The sequence below is a fragment of the Dama dama genome, chromosome 12 (assembly GCF_033118175.1).
Source record: "Dama dama isolate Ldn47 chromosome 12, ASM3311817v1, whole genome shotgun sequence".
Taxonomy (NCBI): Eukaryota; Metazoa; Chordata; class Mammalia; order Artiodactyla; family Cervidae; genus Dama; species Dama dama.
This window is the reverse complement of record NC_083692.1, coordinates 91,162,733-91,186,830: the sequence shown is the minus strand read 5'-3', so window position 1 is coordinate 91,186,830 and position 24,098 is coordinate 91,162,733. Positions and strand designations below refer to the sequence as shown.

Sequence of the window (24,098 nt, the reverse complement as noted above, 5' to 3'; positions counted from 1 at the left end):
AAGAAGTATCTTCCATTTACTGTTGATATTGTTTTGAGTGTTAGTGTAAGTATGTGTACTGAGAAGAAGAGGATCAGTTTTTAAAAAAAGAAGAGATATTTCATTTATCTCTGAAAATTCTCCCAGTGTCTGAAATTGAGAATCTGATTAAAAACTGCTATGGCCAACTCAAATTGACTCCTTTGACTTCCTTATCCTGCTTGTTGCTTATCACCTCCTCAAAACCAACTAGATGAGAGTAGAGAGTGGAAAATAGTACCATTCGTATGAAAAGATTTTGACATAGCATTTTTTGTGTGCTTAAGACAGTGCACAGAAGTGTACATAGGTCAATGAATTCTCACAAAGTGGACAGCCTCAAGTAACCACCTCTCTGGTCAAGAAACAGGATGTTACCAGCATGGATATATCTTTTCTATGGTTCCAGCTCCCACTAGCAGCTCCAAACTCTGTGAGTCATAGTGTCAGCTTGGCAGCTGGCATCTCTCACTGGTTTTCCATGTTAAGTTCCCTACCTGGCAAGATAATCACATTGTGAGGCCACATGGAGACAGGTGCCTTGCCAGCCGAAGGTGTTGCCATCAGTCTTAGACAGGTGCCAGTCATGAGAGAAGAAGCCAGCCTGGATGACCATTTTTTAGTGATTCTCTCCCTCTTTTACATTATACAATTATTTTTAGTAATAATAATGAAATGAATAGTGAAAGTGAAGTCGCTCAGTCGTGTCCAACCCTTTGTGACCTCATGGACTGTAGCCCACCAGGCTCCTCCGTCCATGGGATTTTCCAGGCAAGAATACTGGAGTGGGTTGCCATTTACTTCCCTCCAGGAGATCTTCCTGACCCAGGGATTGAACCCAGGTCTCCAGCATTGTAGGCAGACGCTTTATTGTCTGAGCCACCAGGGAAGTCCCATACAATTATTTTTAGTAATAATAATGAAATGAATAATAACTACCAGGAAAAAAATACAAAGGATAAAAAAATTCTATTAAACTTTGAATATATAGTCAGGCCAGTAATAAGAAAAATAGAAATAAATGCTATAGTATAAAAAAGAAATTAATATTTTTAAACTATATTAGTTTTGAAAAAGGAGAATATTTATACTCACAAATTGGTCTGCTACTTGTGAATAATAAACCTTTTCTTTTTTAAGCTTTGTAGTGAATTTCACTGAATTTTTTTCTTCTTCACATATTAATGTTTACCAGGCAGTATACCCAGATTTGTCCAGTTATCTTTGCAAAGTTGATTGAAGAATATTTTTTAAGCCTTTAATTTTCTTTTACATGAGCAACAGATGTACAAGTTTGGCAGAAATTCATAAAAATCTTTCACAACAAACTCCAGGAATTGCAATACTGTCTTTGGTGTTTTGGGAGCATTTATAGTGGCTTTCAAACATGTCTGTATTTAAAAATTTCCACTAAAATATCTTCATCAGAAAATTCATCATACATTTATATTACATACAGTAAAACACTTCTGAAGTTTTTCTTCATCTGCTAAAAATTAGAGAAAATGGCTGACAACAAACTTTGACATTGTTCTATCTATTGATTTAGAGCAAGTGCCCAATTTTTGGTGAAAAAGATGAAGACATTCAAATACTGCTTTACCGATTTCTTCCAGCAATGTAAGATCAGAATCTTTTGTTGTTTCTCCCGGCATTCTTTGAAATTTAAATTTTATTAAAAAAAAAAACGACCATTTCTTTGGACTTTGTTTTTGCATAGTCAATTGCCTTCTCCTTCCAGGTACTGTTCCTTTGATTAGAGTCTGATATCATAATATTTTATGTAAATAATTTTTCAGTAATTAGTCACTGAAAAGTTACAACTTAGGTAACTATTAAATTGTACTACTGATGTAGTATTATATTTTTTCAATTGTTTCATTAGTTTTAACACAATTAGCAATTAGGCTACAGAAAGGCAAAGAATGAGAAATACCTATACCTATATCAGAGCTGAGAAAAAGGGTCTGGATAATACTCTTGATAATTAGAAAATGTGTGTTTTCAAAGGGATTTTCTTCATTTCTTATGGAAGAGGAGATACCAAAGATAAATGAATAGCATGTTGAAGAGTTCCAATACATGACTACTTTTATAAAAATTTACATGTACATTTGGCACATTTTCAAAACTTACAAGTTAAGAAATTATTTTCAAATCTAACTACAGAATCTTATCATGCTTCACATTCAGCTTTCTTTAATACACATTTATTGAACTTTTCCTAGGTAGCAAATGTGTGTACAGAACAAATGATAAATGACAAACTACCTTTTTTTGAAAAGTTTGATTTATTCAACTAAATGCAAATACTTTCAAAAGGTGTATCAAAGAATTATTTCTAAATGACTTTTTTTTCCCTTGCTATACACAGTGGTAAGGGCAATCCTGTCAGCTCTTAAGCTCTTATTTGACCTGCTTTGTCAACTCTTTGTGAAATGGTATCCAGAACGACACAATGTAATGTCAACCTGCATTAATTCTTTCCCTAAGAGAGGTGTTCAGTATTCAAGCTGTGTTTGTCCTGGCACAATCTATTTATTTTTCAGCTTCATCTCAGAAGGTTTACAAGTACCACTTCCTTTGGAAGACTCTGTTCTTTTTTGCAATTTCTCTTCTAAAACAACCTTTGAAAGGACAAAAATGATGTCCCATAAAACTGCCTTCAGGGCAGTCATTAAGAAAGTAAATATGTCAAGGAACTGAATAAAAATGTTACACATACCAATATTAAATTTTACTGTTTTCTTCCGAGACACATTATGAAAAATTAAAATGATCTCTTATTCAACGAGTATTTTTCAATGAAGTAAATCTATCAATACTGGATTTGTTTTTATGTAAAACATAATTTGTTTTCAGCTAACAAGAACCATATGCAAATGCTTCTAAAATTATATAATGTTTTCTACTTCAGTTGTGTGTTAGCAAACAAATATTTTGCTAATGGAGTTTTATAAACAACAATATAGGATAACAAAAACATTGATTTCAAGTATCTTCATTTGAAACAATGTAAATCATTCATCCTTATTCTATCTTCCTTAGAAAACAAGAGAAAGGTTTTTAGTATTCTTAATCTAGATTTTGATGATCTTGAAATAAATTTTTGGTTTCCGCATTCCCCAGCCAACGAGTTATAATTCTGAGTACAAGCATATTGCAACCCTAATTCATTTGCCTCTTCAAAGTCTTTTCAAATTTTGTCGTTCCCACCTGTTTTTTGAAGCCGGCTTCTGGTTGGTTCTGTCAACACCAAAGGTTCTTGTATGACAACCGCAGGGTAATTTTTGCCCAATAGTTCAACTTCAACTTGTTGTCCCACTTTACTGAGCTCTACAGGGACGTATGCAAAAGCCAGACTCTTCTGGATGTGGTAACTATAGCTCCCGGAGGTCGTGTTGCCCACCACCTGAAAAACAAGGCCCCACCGCCCACAGCATCTTGGTCACAGCGAGGATGAGATGGCTGGACGGCATCACCAACTCGATGGACTCGGGTGTGGGTGGACTCCGGGAGATGGTGATGGACAGGGAGGCCTGGCGTGCTTTGGTTCATGGGGTAGCAAAGAGTCAGACACGACTGAGCGACTGAACTGAACTGTGCTTCCTCTTTAGATGAAAACTCTCAAAAGATATGTTCAACTTACAAAGCTTTATGATATGCTGTCTGTGAGGGTTACACAAGGAGAAAAACTTCACTTTTTTGAGAAGATTAGTGAAAGTTTAAAATTATGAAAAACATTTCTCAGAATATATATCTATTTATTTTACTCAGTTTCATGCCAAATGATTTGATAGGAAGAATGACATATTTCCATTTTAAACTTTGAAAAATTCTCTTCCATCAAACTAGCATGGCAATAATAGATAGAAAGGAGAAAAAAACCTAAAAATCCTAAAGCAAACCTAGCCAACTGTTCCTGTTAGCATTTAGAAAACAACCTGTCAGAAGAGCCGAATTAAACTGTTAGTATATCAACAGTCAATGTAAAGTGAATCTTCTATATAAATATCTTTGTTGTTTTGCTGAGTTGCTCAGCCATGTCCGACTCTTTGGGACCCCATGGACTGTAGCCCACCAGCCTCCTCTGTCCATGGGGAACCTCCAGGCAAGAATACCAGCATGGGTTGCCATGTCCTCCTCCAGGGGATCTTCCCAACCCAGGGATCGAACCCAGGTCTCCCGCATTGCAGGTGGATTCTTTACCAGCTGAGCCACCAGGGAAGCCCATATGAATATATAGAGCATTTAATAATTCCTGATAACTGCCAGGCACTTAAATAAATGTTAACTTTATCTTCTTTAGCTCTAGAGGCAAGAAAAAGAGTAAAATGCCCAAACAGTGCAATACAGATTTAAATGCCACATATCTTAAAAGTAAGACAACAAAAGCAAAATATGATATATAGCCCAACTCAAAATGGCTTCTCCTGGCTACACAATGCCACACTAATCCTCACAGCCTCAGTGGCTGTGTATAGCTGGTGCTTGAAAACATCCATGAGCATGAAGCAGCCTGGTGATGTTTTAGCTGCCTCAGCACGGGGCCCACAATAGGCAACAGTCATGTCACAGCATTTCTAGTCTTTTAGATGCTTACACGTTTATGACATTAAATACAGGTTCCTGTCTCTGCAGCCTCAGTTTTTAATTATCTCATTGAAACCCCAAATCAGAAGCTCTCCATATAATTTCTGAACTTATTATGGTGATTTATAAAGTGAATGCATTCATTAGTAAAAGCTTCTCTCTGGTAGATTATTAGCTGCTAAGGTATTTCTGAAATAACACATTTGTTTCAAAATGGTTTTTCTGCTCTAGATCAGAGTTCCATGTTCCATGATATAAAGCTGGGATTTGGGTCAAGGTAGTTGGAGTTCTAATCATTACTTTTTGAAAGATACTGATAACTTTGGTTTCACTTCCAAAGTTATTCTAAAACAGAGATCTGCGTTTGGAACTCTGGGAAAGTTAACCTGATTTTCTTGGGCATCTTAAGAAAACAGGAAGAATTCTAAGTGAATCTCTGGGCCAAATTCCCTAACTCACTGGATAAAAAACCCACAATCCCTCTTCAGAGATTGCGTGCCCTATTTTCTAAGGTCTCCCCATCTCTTAAAATCCAGCAGTAACTCATCTGGCAGTTATTTCTGCATTAGTAACTTAAATAGCATGCTTATTTTGTGAATGCTATTCTTAAAATATTTATTGAATGTGTCACTTTCTGTATGATTACTTTTATTTCTCCCTTAATTTCTCTTTAATCCAGGAATTGGTAGCTCAGAGTATTTTAGAACTCTGGTCTTTCCTTTGATCTTATTACTATGTCTCCAGGGAAAGGTTTTCCCGAGCATAAATTTTATATTGTTCTACTTTAACATTTTCCAAATTCAATTAAATTCATTGCTTCGTTTTGCTCAGTGAATCATGAGAACAACTTGTCTTCACCCTCTGCCTAATAGAGTTTTATATTCTTTGTGAAATCAAATGTCGGCCTTCTTTTTACCAACATAAACAAGCTTCATTTATTTTTAGCCTTGTCTCATTCTTTTCTTAATTATTAGACTTACAGATGCCTGTAACAGACATAGAGAAGAGAACATGGTAAATAGTCTTTGAAAGTGAGAACATAATTTAAATTGGATGATATATTTATTTGGCTATCCCTGTGTGTTTTAGTTTATTAATAATGAAAAAAAAAAAAGACTTTCTAAACTCTCCCAACTTCCTTATCAAAAAGTTTTTCTTCAAAACTTACTTCCCAGCAAAGCTGTGTTTTTTTTTTTTTTTTTTTAAACTAGTTAAAATCCTTCTCATGCATACTCTTGGAGAAGGAAATGGCAACCCACTCCAGTATTCTTGTCTGGAGAATCCCAGAGACAGAAGAGCCTGGTGGGCTGCCGTCTATGGGGTCGCACAGAGTCAGACACGACTGGAGCGACTTAGCAGCAGCAGCAGCAGCATACATACTCTTATGCCTTGATTTTTAAAAATGAAACCTTACTTAAAATCATAATCCATTCCTCCAGCACTGCCATCTCCCAATAAGACTTAACATCTCCCCAAAGTACTCATCACCTTCTGACATGCTATTTATTTTATTTAATGTTCCTTGTTTGTCTCTCCCCCTCCCTAAAACATAAGCTCCATGGGAGCAGTGATTGTCTGATTTGTTCACTGCTGCATCCTTAGTACCTAGAATATTGCTATCACTTTAGTAGACATTCAGATTTGTTGAACAAATAAATTAATGATATTTGCAATGCTAGCAATTAATCCCATTGCTCGCATTGCAAATATCTACCTGCAAGAATATAATATCAAATACCAAAGGTAGTATAAGTCCAGATAAAGTCAGGAAATAATAATCAAAAAAGATTTCATATCATTCTAGAGTATAAAGTAGGTCAAAGAGGGTCACCCCCATGATAAAATGATTTAAGCATCAAAGAACAGACAAGCTGGTATCAGGAAATTTAAGAGAAGTATTTTAAAAATATTTTTGCAAAGTCTTTTTTGAATCTGCTACAATATTGCTTCTGTTTTATGTCTTGCTTTTTTGGCCACGTAGCACGTGGGATCTTAGCTCCCTGACCAGGGATCGAACCCACGACCCTTGCCTTGGGAGGCAATGTCTTAACCACCAGGAAAGTCCCTGGTTTCAGATTTGCCCAAGATTTCCACCAGCAGGGGAGTCCCTGAGAAATATTATTAATAACTAAAATTGCAATTGGATTGGCAGCTCTATAAACAGACGGCAGGTAATGGAAAGATGAAAAAGATGAAAAATATAACAAGATAATTCAGCGCACAGAGAGGGTGAAGGAAATAAAATTTAAAAATAGAACTTGGGTTCCCAGGGTTTTTCTTTTCCCCCCAGATTTGTTGTGCTATCATTAACATACAACATTGTATAAGTTTAAGGTACAGGATTCCAGTTTTTTTAACTTGGGTATGGTCACATTTAAGATGACTAGAAATCTGTCACTGGATCATGGTCAGTGGTAGGGTTACATACAGAGTGTTACAACATAATCTGTCCTTCATTCCAAGGCCAAGTGAAACAGACAGAAGGATGGGTGTGGACCATATCAGAAGACCAAGAAAGTTGAATGACAATAGAGTGAAAAATGTAGAACAAATTCAAAGACGGGGTGGGGGGAACAAATTCAAAGGTGGGGGACGAAATATAGTGACAAGGGAAAAATTAGTTAGAGGCAGGAAGAACTTTAGACATTATCACACTCAGTGGCTTCATTCTACAGATAAGAACACCGAGACACAGAGAGACTCATGCAGTTAGCTAATGGCAGAGAGATTTTCAGTGGAAATCATGGGCAAGTCTGAAGCCAGAAAAAGAACATGTTAAGAAAAGAGGACTGAACTATGGATCTGGAACAGAAAGACGAAGTGGAGACTGTGCGTTAAGAGTAAGTATGGTACAAACTGAAGAGCAAACTCAACACAGTTGAAGCTGAGGCATTTGAGATAAAGCTTCAGATCTCAGAAAAGATCTACTGGTTTCATAGTATCAATTATGACATCCACCTGTTACTGAGATGTGCAAGAACTGTGGGCACACAATGAAGTGCTTGGGAGAATACAGGAGCCATAAAAGACAGAGAAGGGAGAAAATGGGGGAATTCAACATGGCTTAGAAGAGAGGATAAGCAATTTTAAGTCCAACTGTACCCGGGTCAGAAATCAACTCTGCCAACCACATGTCATAGTGTGTGACCTCAAGCAAGTTGCTTAATCTCTCTGAATCCCAAAGCCTCATCTTTAAAGGGGAACAATCATATATATCTGAGAGGATAGTTATAAAAGTAAATGGGATGAAATGAAAAATATCCAGCACAAGTAGGAAATCTATACATGTTAGCTCCATGTCAAAGTGACCCCTTAGCCCAGATGCCATTTCCTTAATAAACTGAAAGCTAAGATTTGATCCCACTGGCTCTCCCCATCACCAGTGCTTTTTGTCACTGAACTGATGGGAAAATGGAAACAAATATTAAGTAGGCTGCAATGCATGAGAAAACACTTTAGCACAGAATTTCTGAATCTGTGGGTGTTGGCCAAGCAGACCCTGCTCAATACAGAACAGCTGCTAGATGAGCCTTAAAGGCCCTTTCGCTGCCACACTGTCCCTGCCTGATAACCGCTGTCTGGTTGTTGTTTTTTGTGGTTGTTGTTGTTTGTTGCTTAGTCACCAAGACGTGCCCAACTCATTGCGACCCCATGGACTATAGCCCACCAGGCTCCTCTGTCCATGGGATTTCCCAGACAAGAACACTGGAGTAGATTGCTATTTCCTTCTCCAGGGGATCGTCCTGACCTAGGGATCGAACCGCATCTTCTACACTGCAAGCAGATTCTTTACACTGTCTGGCAACACCAGGTAAAACACAGCAAAATGCTGAGCCAAAATGGGTTTTATAAATAGTAATAAAAGAGGGAGGAAGTGAAGTTCTGTTGATAAGTTTTCTAACTCTAGCTTTACCAAGAGAAAGAATGAAATGTAGCGTCCCAAAGGGAGAAGGAGGTGATCTAACTCCTGAAGAACTGAAAGATTTCCACTTTACTTTCTAAGGTTCAACCCTCCCTGGTCATAAAAATTAAATTTGGTTTTTTTTTTTCTGTTAATGTGCGGAGGTCAGAATTGCCTCCTTCTGAAAGATTCCAGAGAAGCTAAGTCAGAACACCAAGTTCTTTATAAAATCTTACTCTTGTATTCACTGATACAGATGTGGCAAGTCAATAGCTCATTTTACCTCCTAAGCTTCTAAATCGTACCTTCCTCATTGTCCAGTGTATTCAAGTCTTGCAGTTTATTGTCTTTCATTAAAACATATAGAACATGATGTTTTCCAAAATGAACAACATTTCACATTTTCCTTACAGTTAAGTAATCTCTGTCTCTTGACTGTCAATTCAGAATCCAAAAGAGTGTCATCTCAACAATAGTAGATACCTAGCAAAAAAACTGTAAACAGAAGCACAGACAAGGAGTTTCTGCTGCAGAAAGGTGGCCCCTCACTATGGGGCTTCAGCACTCACCTTGCCATCATACCAGATGCTTTCATTTCCCTCCGGATCAACATCGTCCGTTGCCAAGGTGAGGCAGACCAGTCTCCGTTTCAGCCCCTTGGCTTTAATCTGTTTCAGTGCCTGCTTTCCTATGAAGTCTGCTGGCTGCAGGAATCCAAGATAATGATGATGAATGAATGCTCAGACACTGTGACAAGGTTAGAGATGCAAGCATTTAAATTTGTCTTTGCTATTTTCTCGCCAATTACACATTAAATAAAAATACAGATTGGATCAAACGTCTAGACAAATATTTCTTAGTCTTCGGATGACAGCATCGGCCATGTATTCCTTCAGAATAGGTGAGACTTAAGGGTAATAACTTCTGATAATTGCACCAGAACTACCTAGGCAGAAACAGACGAGGCCTGATACTGTGATGGTGGGTTATGAAAGGTACCCTTGCACCTGATGGTTCCAGACAGTGGGACTGGTGGGCAGTGTACAAAAGTGTGGCTCAGTTTCTACCTGAAATAAGCCGTTCCTAAGAAGGAAATACACTTTTTTGAAATAAGATGCTAAAGCAACTCCAAAATGCCTACTTTTCCCCTTTCTTCAGAATAAAGGTTCCTGGAATGTATTAACCCACTGGGTTGCATTGTCAATTCACCCAGGAAACATATTGAGCTCATACTGTGAGAGGCATCACACTGATGTGGGCTACAAAATTAGTCAGACACAGACATTCTGATTAAAGAGCTTATTCTCTAATGCTGCGCTTTTCAACCTCCCCCTACCTCCTTTCCCACAACACATGACAGATGACAGTCTCATTCCCAGCGCAGTCCCCCGGGCACACTCAGTGCTCTTCCCAATGCAGTGCAAGCAAGTGAGAGTGACCATGTGATAGGGATGACCTTGAGTCCACTCTTATGCATTATGAAAAGTAGGAATCATGCAAACTCCAGGAGTTTCATATTTATTAGTAACCAACCGTACAAACAGGTAAGCCATGACTCCTCAGCAGAGACAGTTAGCTAGTAAAGGAGACACCGCTCGATGCAACAAGAATGCCAAGGACACAGGACAGACGTGAGAAACTGGTCAGAGGCTAAGAGCACTGAGAGTGCAGAGGGAGAAGGCTGACCCAGGTGAGGCGCTGGGGTGAGACTCCGACATATATGTGTCCATCTCTTATCTTAACAGGGAAAAGAATTTGTGATATTCAAGTCACATCTCTGATGACGTAGATTTATAATGTGGAAGACAAAATTCTCAAAACAGTTCTCCTAGACTGACTACTCTCTGAAAGAAAAGGAAGGAAACGATAATTTTTATTTCTTTCCTGGTCAAAGAAGAAAGTAAATGCTCTTTCATGCCAAACATGTCCTCCGCTGCCAACATTTGGGATTTATGCAGCTCTTTCTGCACACAAAGCATTAAGGATTGGGTATAATGAGCCTCTTCACCTCTCAGCTTCCCTTGTGGCTCTGTTGGTAAAGAATCTGCCTGCAATGCAGGAGACCTGGGCTCAGTCCCTGGGTTGGGAAGATCCCCTGGAGAAGGGAAAGGCTACCAGTATTCTGGCCTGGAGAATCCCATGCACTGTGTGGTCCATGGGGTCGCAAAGAGTCGACACGACTGAGCGATTTTCACTTTCACTTCACCTCTCAGTGAAGCAGCAGGGGCGGTCCTCAGGTCCCTTTACCTCAGAGCCTCCCCAGCTCACTCCTCTACTGACTCAGAACTTCTTAGGACAAGCCCACGATGCAGTGTGATTTCTATGGATAGCGCAACTTTAAATTGCTGACTACACAGGAAGCTAAAGAAAGTTTCCACTGGCCAAGGTTAAAAGAATCATAAAACTGAAGTCCAATTCTGTCCCCTCCACTGTTATCCAGATACTGAGGACCAACTACAAGCTTTATTATAAAGCCAGGTAAAAAATTCAAAGAAGACTGGAACCCATGTTATTTAAGTTGGGACAACTGGGGTTAAACAAAGCAAGAAAACACGGGAAGAGCTTGGTTCATTTGAACACTATGTAGGATAAATTCATAACACACGTCAAAACAAACCAAGTTCATTAGAGTTAGAATGTTTGTCTAAATACAGAAAGAACTCTATAACAGGTTTTTTTTTAATTTTTGTTATCTTTTTAAAAAGAAGACTTGCTATCATGGATATATGATGACAAGGAGTGCTTTTTAGAGTTACTGTCTACATAGGAAGCGAACGATTGCAATGAAAAGAAGTCACACACTTTAGTGTATGGAAGAGTACAAAATGCTGAGTGACCATGCACTAAACAGCGTAATTTTGGAGCTCTGGGGAACCCTAGTAGAGTCCTCAGCTCCTGTTAAGGAATCTGAATCTTTGCTGTTATGAGATTCACTTAGACCTTGAAGGTTTGGGGTCCTCCTGAGTCCCTATTAAAGAATTTTCTTTCAACTGTTTACTCAACTGTTGTCATGCCCCTGCTGGGTGTCAGATACTAGACACAGGGTATTCAGAGCAAAAACCACAAGGTCTTGCAGCCTCCAGGAGGTCCCTCAGGAGATATGACCTCTTCCCCTCCACATTACAACATGCTCAGTGCTGAAATTATTTCGTCTGCTTAGTGTTTTAACATATCAGCAGAAAAAAGAATAGTTTGAGATTACTGGAAACATGGTCAAATATGACATGTACAAATAAAGTTATACCAATTTGAAATGTGATTCAATGTTACTTCTGCTTGTTCTATGAGTGTTAAAATCACAGTGTTTTGAAAATTTAAAACAAAAAAAAAAATGACATCTAATGCATGTCTAAGGCCAACAGACAGATGCTATGATAGAGGTATGTACAGTGGGAACTCAAGAATGAGTATGATTAGCTCTTTCTGGGGTAGGAGATGGGGGCTGGGGCAGCCTTCTGTCAGCTACAGTTTTGTAAAGGAAGGAGGTTGAACTGGGTTTGAAAGATGCGGTTTCATGATAACTACTGTCTGAATAACCTTCTCCAAAAGCCCTTGCACTTATAAGTCGATCTTCCCAACATTCATAGAGGTGGGTTTGGGGTCTAAAGGAAGTTTGAGTTAACTTGGACAAAGACACTGAACCAAGATCTCAGCAGTCCCAGCGCCACTCTTTTCATCTACTTTGAGCTGCCTTTCCTGAGCTCTTTAAGCCAGTATCTGCCACATCTTCAGAGGAGCTGTGGTGAAAGCTGGCCATGACCAAAAATTCCAAAAATAGGGACTTTAAGGGGTGCTGGCGGGTGGGGGGAATAAGGTGTGCTGGAAGGGGAGCCCAACTCCACCAAATTCACAATTATACCTAAGTCTAAGCAGGAGAAGGAAGTGGCAACCCCCTCCAGTATTCTTGTCTTGGAAATCCCATGGACACAGTCTGAGCCTGGTGGGCTGCAGTCCACGGGGTCCCAAAGAGTCGGACACAACTTAGCGACCAAACACACACAAGTAGTAATGTAAAGGATCCATTAATCACAAGCAATAGGAAAGGGGGGAACCCCAGAAAACTTCTTTTAAAAGAGAAAAATTAAAGTAACAAATTCATAATAGATAAGTAATATTAATAATATTTATAATTTATTAGGCATTTGCTATGTGCCAGACACTATGCCTAGGGCTTTACAATAATAAGCTCATTTAATCCTCACAAACTTTCTATAAGACAGATGATTTTATGCCCAGCTTATGAAGAGAAGGCCTAGCAAAGTTAAGGGTCTTTCACGACACTCAACTTTAGATTTTTAACCATACGAATATTTTAAATGACTGTGCCTAGAGTCTATCATTGGCCTGCATAGCTAAGGAATGTTTCCTTTAAATTATTTTGAAAGATAAATATATGATATCACATATATGTTGAATCTAAAAAAATGATACAAATGAACTTATTTACAAAACAGAGACTCACAGACATAGAAAACAAATGTATGATTACCAAAGGGGGAAAGGGGAGGGATAAATTAGGATTTTGGGAATAACATATATACATTACTATGTATAAAATAGATAATCAACAAGGACCTATTGTATAGCACAGGAAATTCTACTCAATATTCTGTAACAACCTACATGAGAAAAGATCTGAAAAAAATATGTATAACTAAATCATTTTGCTGTACAACTGAAACTAACACAACATTGTAAATGAATTATATTTTAATACAAAATAAATCAATTAATTAAAAATATTATTTCTGGTACTCTGAACTTATTTTGAATGACATTCACTACAAACTAATATTTTTACACTATATGAAAGAATTTGAAAATGCCCTAGAAGTTAATATTAATGAAATTTAACCTCTATGCCTATATATCCCTGAATTAAGAAATGATCTTGTCAGCAATATCGTCCTCAGACATGAATGAAAACTAATACTCAAACAATGAAAATGTAAGGAACACATACTTAAAAAACACAGATAAGAGATAACACTTGTCCTGTGAGACAATTGTTGCTTCTTAAGCTAACCTGTGAAAGTGAAAGTCGCTCAGTCATGTCTAACTTTTTGTGACCCCATGGACTATACTGTCCATGGAATTCTCCAGGCCAGAATACTGGAGGGGTAGCCTATCCTTTCTCCAAGGGATCTTAATGATCAGGAATCAAACTGGGGTCTCCTGCATTGCAAGTGGATTCTTTACCAACTGAGCTATCAGGGAAGCTGTAGCAAGGAGAGATAGAAAGCCTTCCTTGTGATCAGTGCAAAGAAATAGAGAAAAACAATAAAATGGGAAAGGCTAGAGATCTCTTCATGAAAATTAGAGATACCAAGGGAACATTTAATGCAAAGATGGGCTCAATAAAGGACAGAAATGGTATGGACCTAACAGAAGCAGAAGATATTAAGAAGAGGTGGCAAGAATACACAGAAGAACTGTACAGAAAAGATCTTCATGACCCAGATAATCACGATGGTGTGATCACTCACCTAGAGTCAGACATCCTGGAATGTGAAGTCAAGTGGGCCTTAGGCAGCATCACTACGAACAAAGCTAGTGGATGAACAAAGCTGATGGAATTCCAGTTGAGCTATTTCAAATCCTAGAAGATGATGCTGTGAAAGTGCTGCACTCAATATGCCAGCAAGTTTGGAAAACTCAGCAGGGGCCAAAAAGGTCACTTTCATTCCAATCCCAAAGAAAGGCAATGCCAAAGAATGCTCAAACTACCTCACAATTGCTCTCATCTCACACGCTAGTAAAGTAATGCTCAAAATTCTCCAAGCCAGGCTTCAACAGTATGTGAACCATGAACTTCCAGGTGTTCAAGCTGGTTTTAGAAAAGGCAGAGGAACCAGAGATCAAATTACCACATCCTTTGGATCATCAAAAAAGCAAGAGGGTTCCAGAAAAACATCTATTTCTGCTTTATTGACTATGCCAAAGCCTTTGACTGTGTGGATCATAGCAAACTGTGGAAAATTCTTCAAGAGGTGGGAATACCAGGCCACCTGACCTGCTTCCTGAGAAATCTGTATGCAGGTCAGGAAGCAATAGTTAGAACTGGACATGGAACAATAGACTGGTTCCAAATTGGGAAAGGAGTACATCAAGGCTGTGTATTGTCACGCTGCTTATTTAACTTATACGCAGACTACATCGTCTGAAATGCCAGACTGGATGAAGCGTAAGCAGGAATCAAGATTGCCGGGAGAAATATCAATAACCTCAGATATGCAGATGACACCACCTTTATGGCAGAAAGCAAAGAAGAACTAAAGAGTCTCTTGATGAAAGTGAAAGAGGAGAGTGAAAAAGTTGGGTTAAAACTCAACATTCAGAAAACTAAGATCATGGCATCTGGTCCCATCACTTCATGGCAAATAGATGGAGAAACAGTGGAACAGTGGGAGACTTTATTTTTACGGGCTCCAAAATCACTGCAGATGGTGATTGCAGCCATGAAATTAAAAGACGCTTGCTCCTTGGAAGAAAAGTTATGACCAGCTTAGCATATTAAAAAGCAGAGACATTACTTTGTCAACAAAGGTCTGTCTAGTCAAGTCTATGGTTTTTCCAATAGTCATGTACAAGATGTGAGAGTTGGACTATAAAGAAAACTGAGTGCTGAAGAATTGATTCTTTTGAACTGTGGTGCTAGAGAAGACTCTTGAGAGTCCCTTGGACTTCAAGGAGATCCAACCAGTCCATCCTGAAGGAAATCAGTCCTGAATATTCATTGGAAGGATTGATATTGAAGCTGAAACTCCAATACTTTGGCCAACTGATGTGAAGAACTGACTCATTGGAAAAGACCCTGGTACTGGGAAAGATTGAATGCAGGAGGAGAAGGGGATGACAGAGGATGAGATGGTTGGATGGCATCACCGACTCGATGGACATGAGTTTGAGTAAGCTCCACGAGTTGGTGATGGACAGGGAGGCCTGGTGTGCTACAGTCCATGGGGTCGCAAAGAGTCAGACATGACTGAGTGACCGAACTGAACTGAACTAGTTTAGTCATGGCCATGTGCTTTCCAAAGGGAGTCCCATGAGAACTGTCTTAATGCATGATTCCTGGCCTCATTTTAAGTAGGAGTTTTTCAGGAACGTGTTAAGGGGCAGTGGCAGAAGTCTGTCAGCCTGGTTTCCATCTCTGCTCTGTGACTGATGGTAGATGTGACGAGCGGGCTCTCTGCCACTCTCCCCATGTCTCTAAACGCTGGGGTGTGATCCCCACCAGTGCTATACCTGGCTTCCAAAGGGGCTTTCTTGAAACCCAGTGTGTTACACTGACTCTCTTATGCTTTTGGAAACTCTTAAAAGGATTTTGGCCAAAAGTTCGATCACACTGATGACTGCTTTGAATTTTTTGATGGGTTTTGGCTCCAAATATATAAGATGGAAAAGATCCAAAAGAAGATTTTTAACATTTCTTTCCCAGTCTGTAAGAGCCCACCACCCTGACTTCATCTCAGAACCTTCCTTCCACTGCTCTTTTCAAGTTCACTTTAGCTACCTATGTGAAAACCCTCCACTGTTTTTAGAATCCCAGACCAAAATATACTGGTTTAATTGATTTCATTTCCATGTGCTTTTTGGTAATATGTGTGCTTTTAATAAAGCTAAAAAGAGATGATTAATTACATTTCACTTAAAATCCACTTAATGTTTTCATCTGTGTGGATGTTATATTTAGGATATATCACAGGTGACTGCATTAATGACTTTTATTGCTTTTTAAAAATTAATAAAGTAACAATATAAGCCCAAACTATTTCAAGGTATAATTTCAGTGCTCCAGAAATGTTTCTCAAAGACTTTAACAGCTATTTATATAGCTAATTTGGTAGTGACTCATTAAGAAATACAGTTCTCAGGTTATCCTGAAGATACCAATTTTAATCCCAGCACTTACCTTCAGTCACATTTTCCTCTCTCATTTGTAATGAATAACTATATAATAAAGCCTATACACTTGGGAGGAAAGGCAAGTAAAATGAGAATGAACTGCTATCACCCCACTTTAAATCTTTCCAAGTCAAGGCCAAGGTTAGCTTCAGTTCAGTCGCTCAGTCGTGTCCAACTCTTTGCGACCCTATGGACTGCAGCACGCCAGGCTTCCCGTTCCATCATCAACTCCCGGACTCAAACTCATGTCCATTGATAACTCATGTTATCTCTCCTTGTTATTCTTTGGAACCCTGCATTCAATTGGGTATATCTTTCCTTTTCTCCTTTGCTTTTCGCTTCTCTTCTTTCCACAGCTATTTGTAAGGCCTCCTCAGACAGCCATTTTGCCTTTTTGCATTTCTTTTTCTCGGGGCTGGTCTTCATCCCTGTCTCCTGTACAATATCACGAACTTCCTTCCACAGTTCATCAGGCACTGTGTCTATCAGATCTAGTCCCTTAAATCTATTTCTCACTTCCACTCTATAATTGTAAGGGATTTGATTTAGGTCATACCTGAATGGTATACGGTTTTCCCTACTTTCTTCAGTTTAAGGCTGAATTTGACAATAAGGTGTTCATGATCTGAGCCATAGTCAACTCCTGGTCTTATTTTTGCTGACTGTATAGAGCTTCTCCATCTTTGGCTGCAAAGAATATAATCAATCTGATTTAGGTGTTGACCATCTGGTGATGTCCATGTGTAGAGTCTTCTCTTGTGTTGTTGGAAGAGGTTAGTTAACTATGACTAACCTATGGTCCTTATAATTAACTAACTTTGTCTGGTCATTTGTCAAATACCAGGTACATCTATGTTTGTCTTATAGTTAAACTGATAAAGTCACATACTGGGTTTGTTCCTTTGAAAGAACGGATCTGACTGGCCCACCACCCCATCAAAACAAATTATACCATCATTCATTTCATAGTCACACAATTAGAATCATACAGGATTGAAGCAGGCAGAAAACTTTTTCATATAAGAAAATTCAGACCCAAAATTGAGGTTAATGCCCAAAGTGACAAAGTGAGTTAACACCAAACATCAAAACCAGGCTTACAAGTTCTTGATTCCTTTTCCTCTTTGCAGAATTTTATAACATTCCGTGTAAGTTTATAAAAACCACGATTTTCCTATCTCTTTATTAACAAAATATTAAACTATGAGTGTAGCAATACGAGTCTGTTATTATTGGCTAGAAATGAATATTCTCATATTCATGTAGCTTTTTATTCTCTACCCTTGGCATATTTAAAACAAAAAATTCATCTAGCATTTTTCAAACCAAAAGCGCTAATCAATTAAGCATTCCTTCTCCAAAATGTCTGATACAACTATAAAAGGGAATCTATTAACCAGATGAAAGGTGGGGATACATCAAAACCTGGAGAAATAATTAAAATATGACTCATGATCCAGGCCCAAAAATAGGTTAATTAGCATCTGATCCAAACTAGATGTTTCAAAATGAAACCAGCACCCATTGTGTGTGTTTAATGACTTTTTAATGGATTCACTATCATAGAAAATTGCACTTTTTTCAGTCTTCGAGTCTTTTGATTCACAGGAAGACAGGGGAATGAGCTTGTGGCTTTGTCAGATGCACTTCTTTAAAAATTGGAGCACAGTTGATTAACAATGGTGTGTTAGTTTCAGGCATACAGCAAGGTGACTCAGAGGTACTTTCATGCTTAACTGCATTAGCCACAATTAGAACACCGAGGCTTCATAATAGCTTTCATCTCTCTAGACTATAGTGAAGAACTATTGCCTATTTGGTGTTTTAAGTAGAGCACTCAAGCCTAAATGCAAAGTAAACAATTTTTAAAGAAAATACAAAGAAATTAAAGCTGGGCTCTTCAAAAACTATAGATAAAGGGTTTTATCTATAGTTGGTTTTCCATACAATATTTGATTAGATTCCATTCAACAAGATTGGAAGAAGCAGAGACATTACTTAGTCAGCAAAGGTCCATCTAGTCAAGGCTATGCTTTTCCCAGTAGTCATGTATGGATGTGAGAGCTGGACTATAAAGAAAGCTGAGTGCTGAAGAATTTATGCTTTTGAACTGTGGTGTTGGAGAAGACTCTTGAGAGTCCCTTGGACTGCAAGGAGATCCAACCAGTCCATCCTAAAGGAAATCAGTCCTGGATGTTCATTCGAAGGACAATACTGAAGCTGAAACTCCAATATTTTGGCCACCTGATGTGAAGAACTGACTCATCTGAAAAGACCCTGATGCTGAGAAAGATTGAAGGCAGGAGGAGAAGGGGACGACAGAGGATGAGATGCCTGGATGGCATCACCGACTCAATGGACATGAGTTTGGGTAAACTCTGGGAGTTGGTGATGGAAAGGGAGGCCTGGCTTGCTGCGGTTCATGGGGTCGCAAAGAGTTGGACATGACTGAGCGACTGAACTGAACTGAACACTTACTGAGATATCAAAAGTTCTTTGACTCATCTAATATTAATAACAAACTTAAAAGGTGGATGTTTTCTTCATTTTACAGATGATAGAACTGAAGCACTTTTAGATTAGGCAGCTTGTTTAGCTTTAGAACCAGTTGGTGGCAGAGCTGTGGTTCAAACCCATCAAACACTTACTAAGGCTGCACAAATTACAGCACACAGCACTAGCCCTGAGGATTCTTGGCCTCTGTTCTCAAGGAGCTCAGAGTCTTGCTGAGGAGGCAGCCAGTATTATTGGGTGTGAAAATATCACAGTAGAGGTAAGTACAGGGTGCTATAGAAGGGATCCCAGAACTCCCCTGGCTTTAATTGCCACCTATATATGAATGATTCAAATCCACACTTTCAGAGCAGTCTCCAAACTCATGTGCTCAGCTGCCACTGAGACTCTCCACTTGGCTGTCCCATAGCACCCCCCCCGCCACGTCTCACAAGTCCTTCCAACCTCTCAATCACACCCTACCTGTGTTTCCTAGTTCATTAACAACATCCTATATCCTATTTTCCACTCTCCTCACAAACAGTCCTTCATGTGGTCTCCATCCTACCTTCTTATTATCATTCATACCTCTTTCTTCTCCATCCTATGGCCACTGCCTTAGTTGAAGCCTTCACCATCTCTCCATTGGATTGCTTCAATTTGGGAAAATGATCTCCCACTTATCAGGGTAAATCCCTTTTTATCTGTTTTCCATCACTAGAAGGTCATTCCTTGCACAAAATCCTTTAATGTCTTCTCAGTGTCTCCAGGATACACTCCAAACTCCCTAGCATGGCAGATGAGACCCTGTATGATGAGGTCCCAATACTTCTCTGGCATTATCTTCATCTGCTACGTGCAAGCCCTGATAGGTGTTGGGCACAGAATGGTAAAAACATATTTTGTATTACCAGAACCTGTACTCAAGAAGGTTATATCAAAAGATCAAGAAATATGAACAAAATAATTGCAAGCTGTAACACATCCTATAAAGAGGATGTAGCTACAAAATTTCTTTTAAAAATTATCAAATAAAACCCAATAACATAGAAACACATAATACATCATTACTACATGGATTTTATGCCAAAATTAAAATTGGGTTAACATTTGAGAATAAATGTAATTCACCATATAACAAAGTAAAAAAGAAAAGCCATATGATTATCTCAATGGATCCAGAAAAAGCACATGTCAAAATCTAATATTCCCAATTTTAAAACAAAACAAAACACGAAACTTCTAGCACTAAACACAGAAAGGAGTTTCCTCAACCTGATAAAGAGCATCTGCGAAAATCCTACAGCTTTCTCTGTGAAAAACTTACAGCAAACAGCATACTTAATGATGAAAGACTGATGATGATGATGAATATTTTGCATCTAAAACTGGGAGACAAGATAAGCATGTCTGCTCTTACCACTTGTATTTGTTGCAGTTTAAACCCGTAGATGTTCTAGCTGGTACAATAAGGTAAGAAAAATAAATGAAAGGCATCCAGATCAGAAAAAAAAGACAAAGAAAAGTTTTGTTTTCATACACACAATTGTAGAAAATCCAATGGAATTTTTTTAAAAGTACTAGAACTACTAAGTGGGTTTAACAAAGTTGCAGAATGTGAGATCAATATACAGACCCATTGTTTTCTACATACTTGCAGTAAACAACTGAAAACTGAAGTTAAAAATTTACAAGTCGCTCAGTCATGATCAACTCTTTGCGACCCTATGAACTAAAACCCACCAGTCTCTTCTGTCCATGGAATTCTCCAGGCAAGAATAATGGGGTGGGTAGCCATTTCTTTCTCCAGGGTATCTTCCTGACCCAGGGACTGAGCCTGAGACTTCCTCATTGCAGGTGGATTCTTTACCACCTGAAGTCACCAGGGAAGCCCTGGTGTACAAATACGAAATACTTGAGGATAGATCTATAAAAAGATATGCCAGACCCATAAACTTCAAAACATCATTGGAATTAAAGATAACCTAAGTAAATGGAGAGCTATACCTCATCATGAGATAGAAGACTTGAACTGACCTATAGTCAGGATGCAATTCCTTTCAAAATCCCAGCAGGCTTTCTGATTCATGGAAATTCAAGGGACCTAGAATAGCTAAAACAACACTGTAAAAAAATCAACAAAATTTCAGGGCTATCACAACCTAATTTAAGCTACAATAATGAAGACAGTATGGTATCCTCATCAAGAAAGATAAATAGATCAATACAACACAACAGAGTCCAGAGAGAGACCTAAACCTATATGAACAATTTTTTTTGGCAAAGATACAAAAACAAAGTAGTTTGACTATATAGTCTGTTTCAACAAATGGTGCTGTAAACAATTGTACGTCTATATGCTAAAATATAAACTTCCATCTATACTTTTTATCAGATAGAAGAATTAACTAAAAATGAATCACAGATCTAAATGTAAAAAGATGATAAAATCTGTAAAAAAAAAATAGCAGAAAATCTTTGTGACTTTGGGTTAGGCAAAAATTTCTCAGATACAACATGAAAACATGATCCATAAAGAAACAAATTGATAAGGAGTTTAAAAATTCAAAAATTAAAAACTTCTTCTTTTTGAAAGTCACTATTAGACAAATGAAGATATAATACACAGCCTGGGAAAAAATATTGGCAAAGTATGTACCTGACAAGGACTTGTACCTAGAATGTATGAAGAACTTTCAACACTCAAAACTAAGGGAAAAAACGATCCTAGTTTAAAATGAGCAAAAATTTGACCGGATGCTTCATGAAAAGAGACAGGAATGGCATAAAAAAAGATGTTAAGCATCAAGTCAATAATGAAACAAATTAAAACTATGATAAGATACCACTACACATCTCTTAGAATAACTGAAGTTAAACAGGCTGATCACAGCAAGTGTTTGACAAGGATATGAAGAAAACTGGAACTCTCATATACTGCTGGTGGGAACATAAAATATAAAAAATGGTACATCACTTTGTAAAACAGTTTCTTAAAAAGTTGACATATCCCTTCCACTTTACCCAGCCATTCTACCTCTAAGTATTTACTTGAGAGAAAAGAAAGCCATAGTCCAGTCATGAAATTAAAAGACACTTGCTCCTTGGAAGGAAAGTTATGACCAACCTAGACAGCATATTAAAAGCAGAGACATTACTTTGCCAACAAAGTTCTGTCTAGTCAAGGCTATGGTTTTTCCAGTGGTCATGTATGGATGTGAGAGTTGGACCATAAAGAAGGCTGATCACCGAAGAATTGATGCTTCTGAACTATGGTGTTGGAGAAGACTCTTGAGAGTCCCTTGGACTGCAAGGAGATCCAACCAGTCCATCCTAAAGGAGATCAGTCCTGGGTGTTCATTGGCAGGACTGATATTGAAGCTGAAACTCCAATACTTTGACCACCTCATGCAAAGAGCTGACTCTTCGCATTGTAAAAGACCCTGATGCTGGGAGGGATTGGGGGCAGGAGGAGAAGGGGACGACAGAGGATGAGATGGTTGGATGGCATCAGCAACACAGTGGACATGGGTTTGGGTAGACTCTGGGAGTTGGTGATGGACAGGGAGGCCTGGCGTGCTGCGATTCATGGGGTCGCAAAGAGTCGGACACGACTGAGCGACTGAACTGAACTGAACTGATAGAAATACTTCTACAAGGGTGTTTACAGTCATTTTTTTTTTGTAATAGCTAATCTATAAACAACCCAAAAGTTCATCAATGAGCATATAAGTTGTGCTATATACATAAAATGGAACCCTACTTAGTATAAAAAGGAATTAAATATTGATACATATAACATCACAGATTAGTCTACAACTATACTGAAAGAATCTAGGCTCCTCGCCCCAAAAGAGTATATATTGTATGATTCAATTTATATAAAAATAACTCTGAAAAATGCAAAATAGTCTGCAGTGATGAAAAGTTCCTTGGGGCCATGTGGGGTGTAGGGAAGGCTGGGAAGTATGGATTGCCAAGGGGCAGGAACACACTTCAGGGATGAGGGGTGCATTCACCATCTTTGAAGTGGTGATGCTTTCATAAGTACAGACATGCATCAAAACTTATCCAGTGGTACAATTTATATATGTCAACCCACTCCAGTAGTCTTGCCTGGAGAATCCCACAGACAGAGGAGGCTGGTGGGCTACAGTCCATTGAGTCACAAAGAGTGTGACATGACTGAAGCGCCTTCGCATGCATGCAGGCAAACTGTTAAAATAATTAAAATAAAAGCAATCTAAAGAAATACTTCAATTCATTCCCAGCTAAGGGTTCCCACACGTTCCCAAATTAGAAAGCAATTAGCTAAACAGCATACTTAAGATTTTAGGATGGAAATAGAGTTTTATAACAGAAATTGGATATATATGAGGATAATGATTCAATGGTTATTAGTTCAATATATTCTGACACGTTTCAAGGATGATAAACTAGATCTCAAAGTCGGTTTCACTTCCTTTTTACTTTCTTCTCTTTTCCCCTCCTTTGTCTTTCAGCAACAGAAATGGGTAAGAGACTAAGGATGGCTTAATTAGAATAACATAATCAAGCAGCTCATATAGATAACATAGCAATAGAGTCTCCAGGCACTCTGCAAGGTGGTATTGCATAGAATCTTAAACATGAAAGGGTGCCCTTATTTTACAGACTAGCAATCTCAGTTGGAAAATGAAGTTAAATAGCTTCCCAAGGTCACAGAGCCAGAATTTGGTGACATTTTAAAAAATTCTGTTAAAAACAAGATTTGGGACAGAATTTATTAACTGGTGGGCTTCCCTGGTGGTTCAGTGGGAAAGAATCCCCCTGCTATGCAGGAGACACAGGTTTGATCTGTGGGTTGGAAAGGTCCCCTAGAGAAAGAAATGGTAACCCACTCCAGTACTTGCCTGGGAAATCCCATGGACAGAGGAACCTAGCAGGTTATAGTCCATGGGGTCACAAAAGAGTGGGACACAACTAAGCAACATATTAACTGGTAGCCAATCATCTGACCAGGCTGATTTTCCACTTTCCTGTTTATTCACTGGACCATAGCTGGTATGAGGTTAAAAGAACTAAAACAGTAGTTCTCAGTCTTAGTTCAGTTCAGTTCAGTCGCTCAGTCATGTCCAACTCTTTGCGACCGCATGGACTGCAGCACACCAGGCTTCCCTGTTCATCACCAACTCCTAGAGTTAAC

The 24,098-nt window shown here is 38.6% G+C and overlaps 1 protein-coding gene across 1 annotated transcript in view; it reads right to left on the bottom strand.

Annotated features, from left to right (window-relative positions):
* Positions 1-2,212: 2,212 nt before the first annotated feature.
* Positions 2,213-24,098, bottom strand: part of DMGDH (dimethylglycine dehydrogenase) — a 69,055-nt gene continuing 47,169 nt past the window's right edge. Inside the window, exons 15-16 of the mRNA XM_061158513.1 lie at positions 9,082-9,216; positions 2,213-3,430 (exon numbers count right to left, since the gene is read on the bottom strand). Of these exons, the coding sequence (XP_061014496.1) occupies positions 3,215-3,430; positions 9,082-9,216 (351 nt within the window). The 3' untranslated portion in view covers positions 2,213-3,214. The remainder of the gene's footprint in view (positions 3,431-9,081; positions 9,217-24,098) is intronic.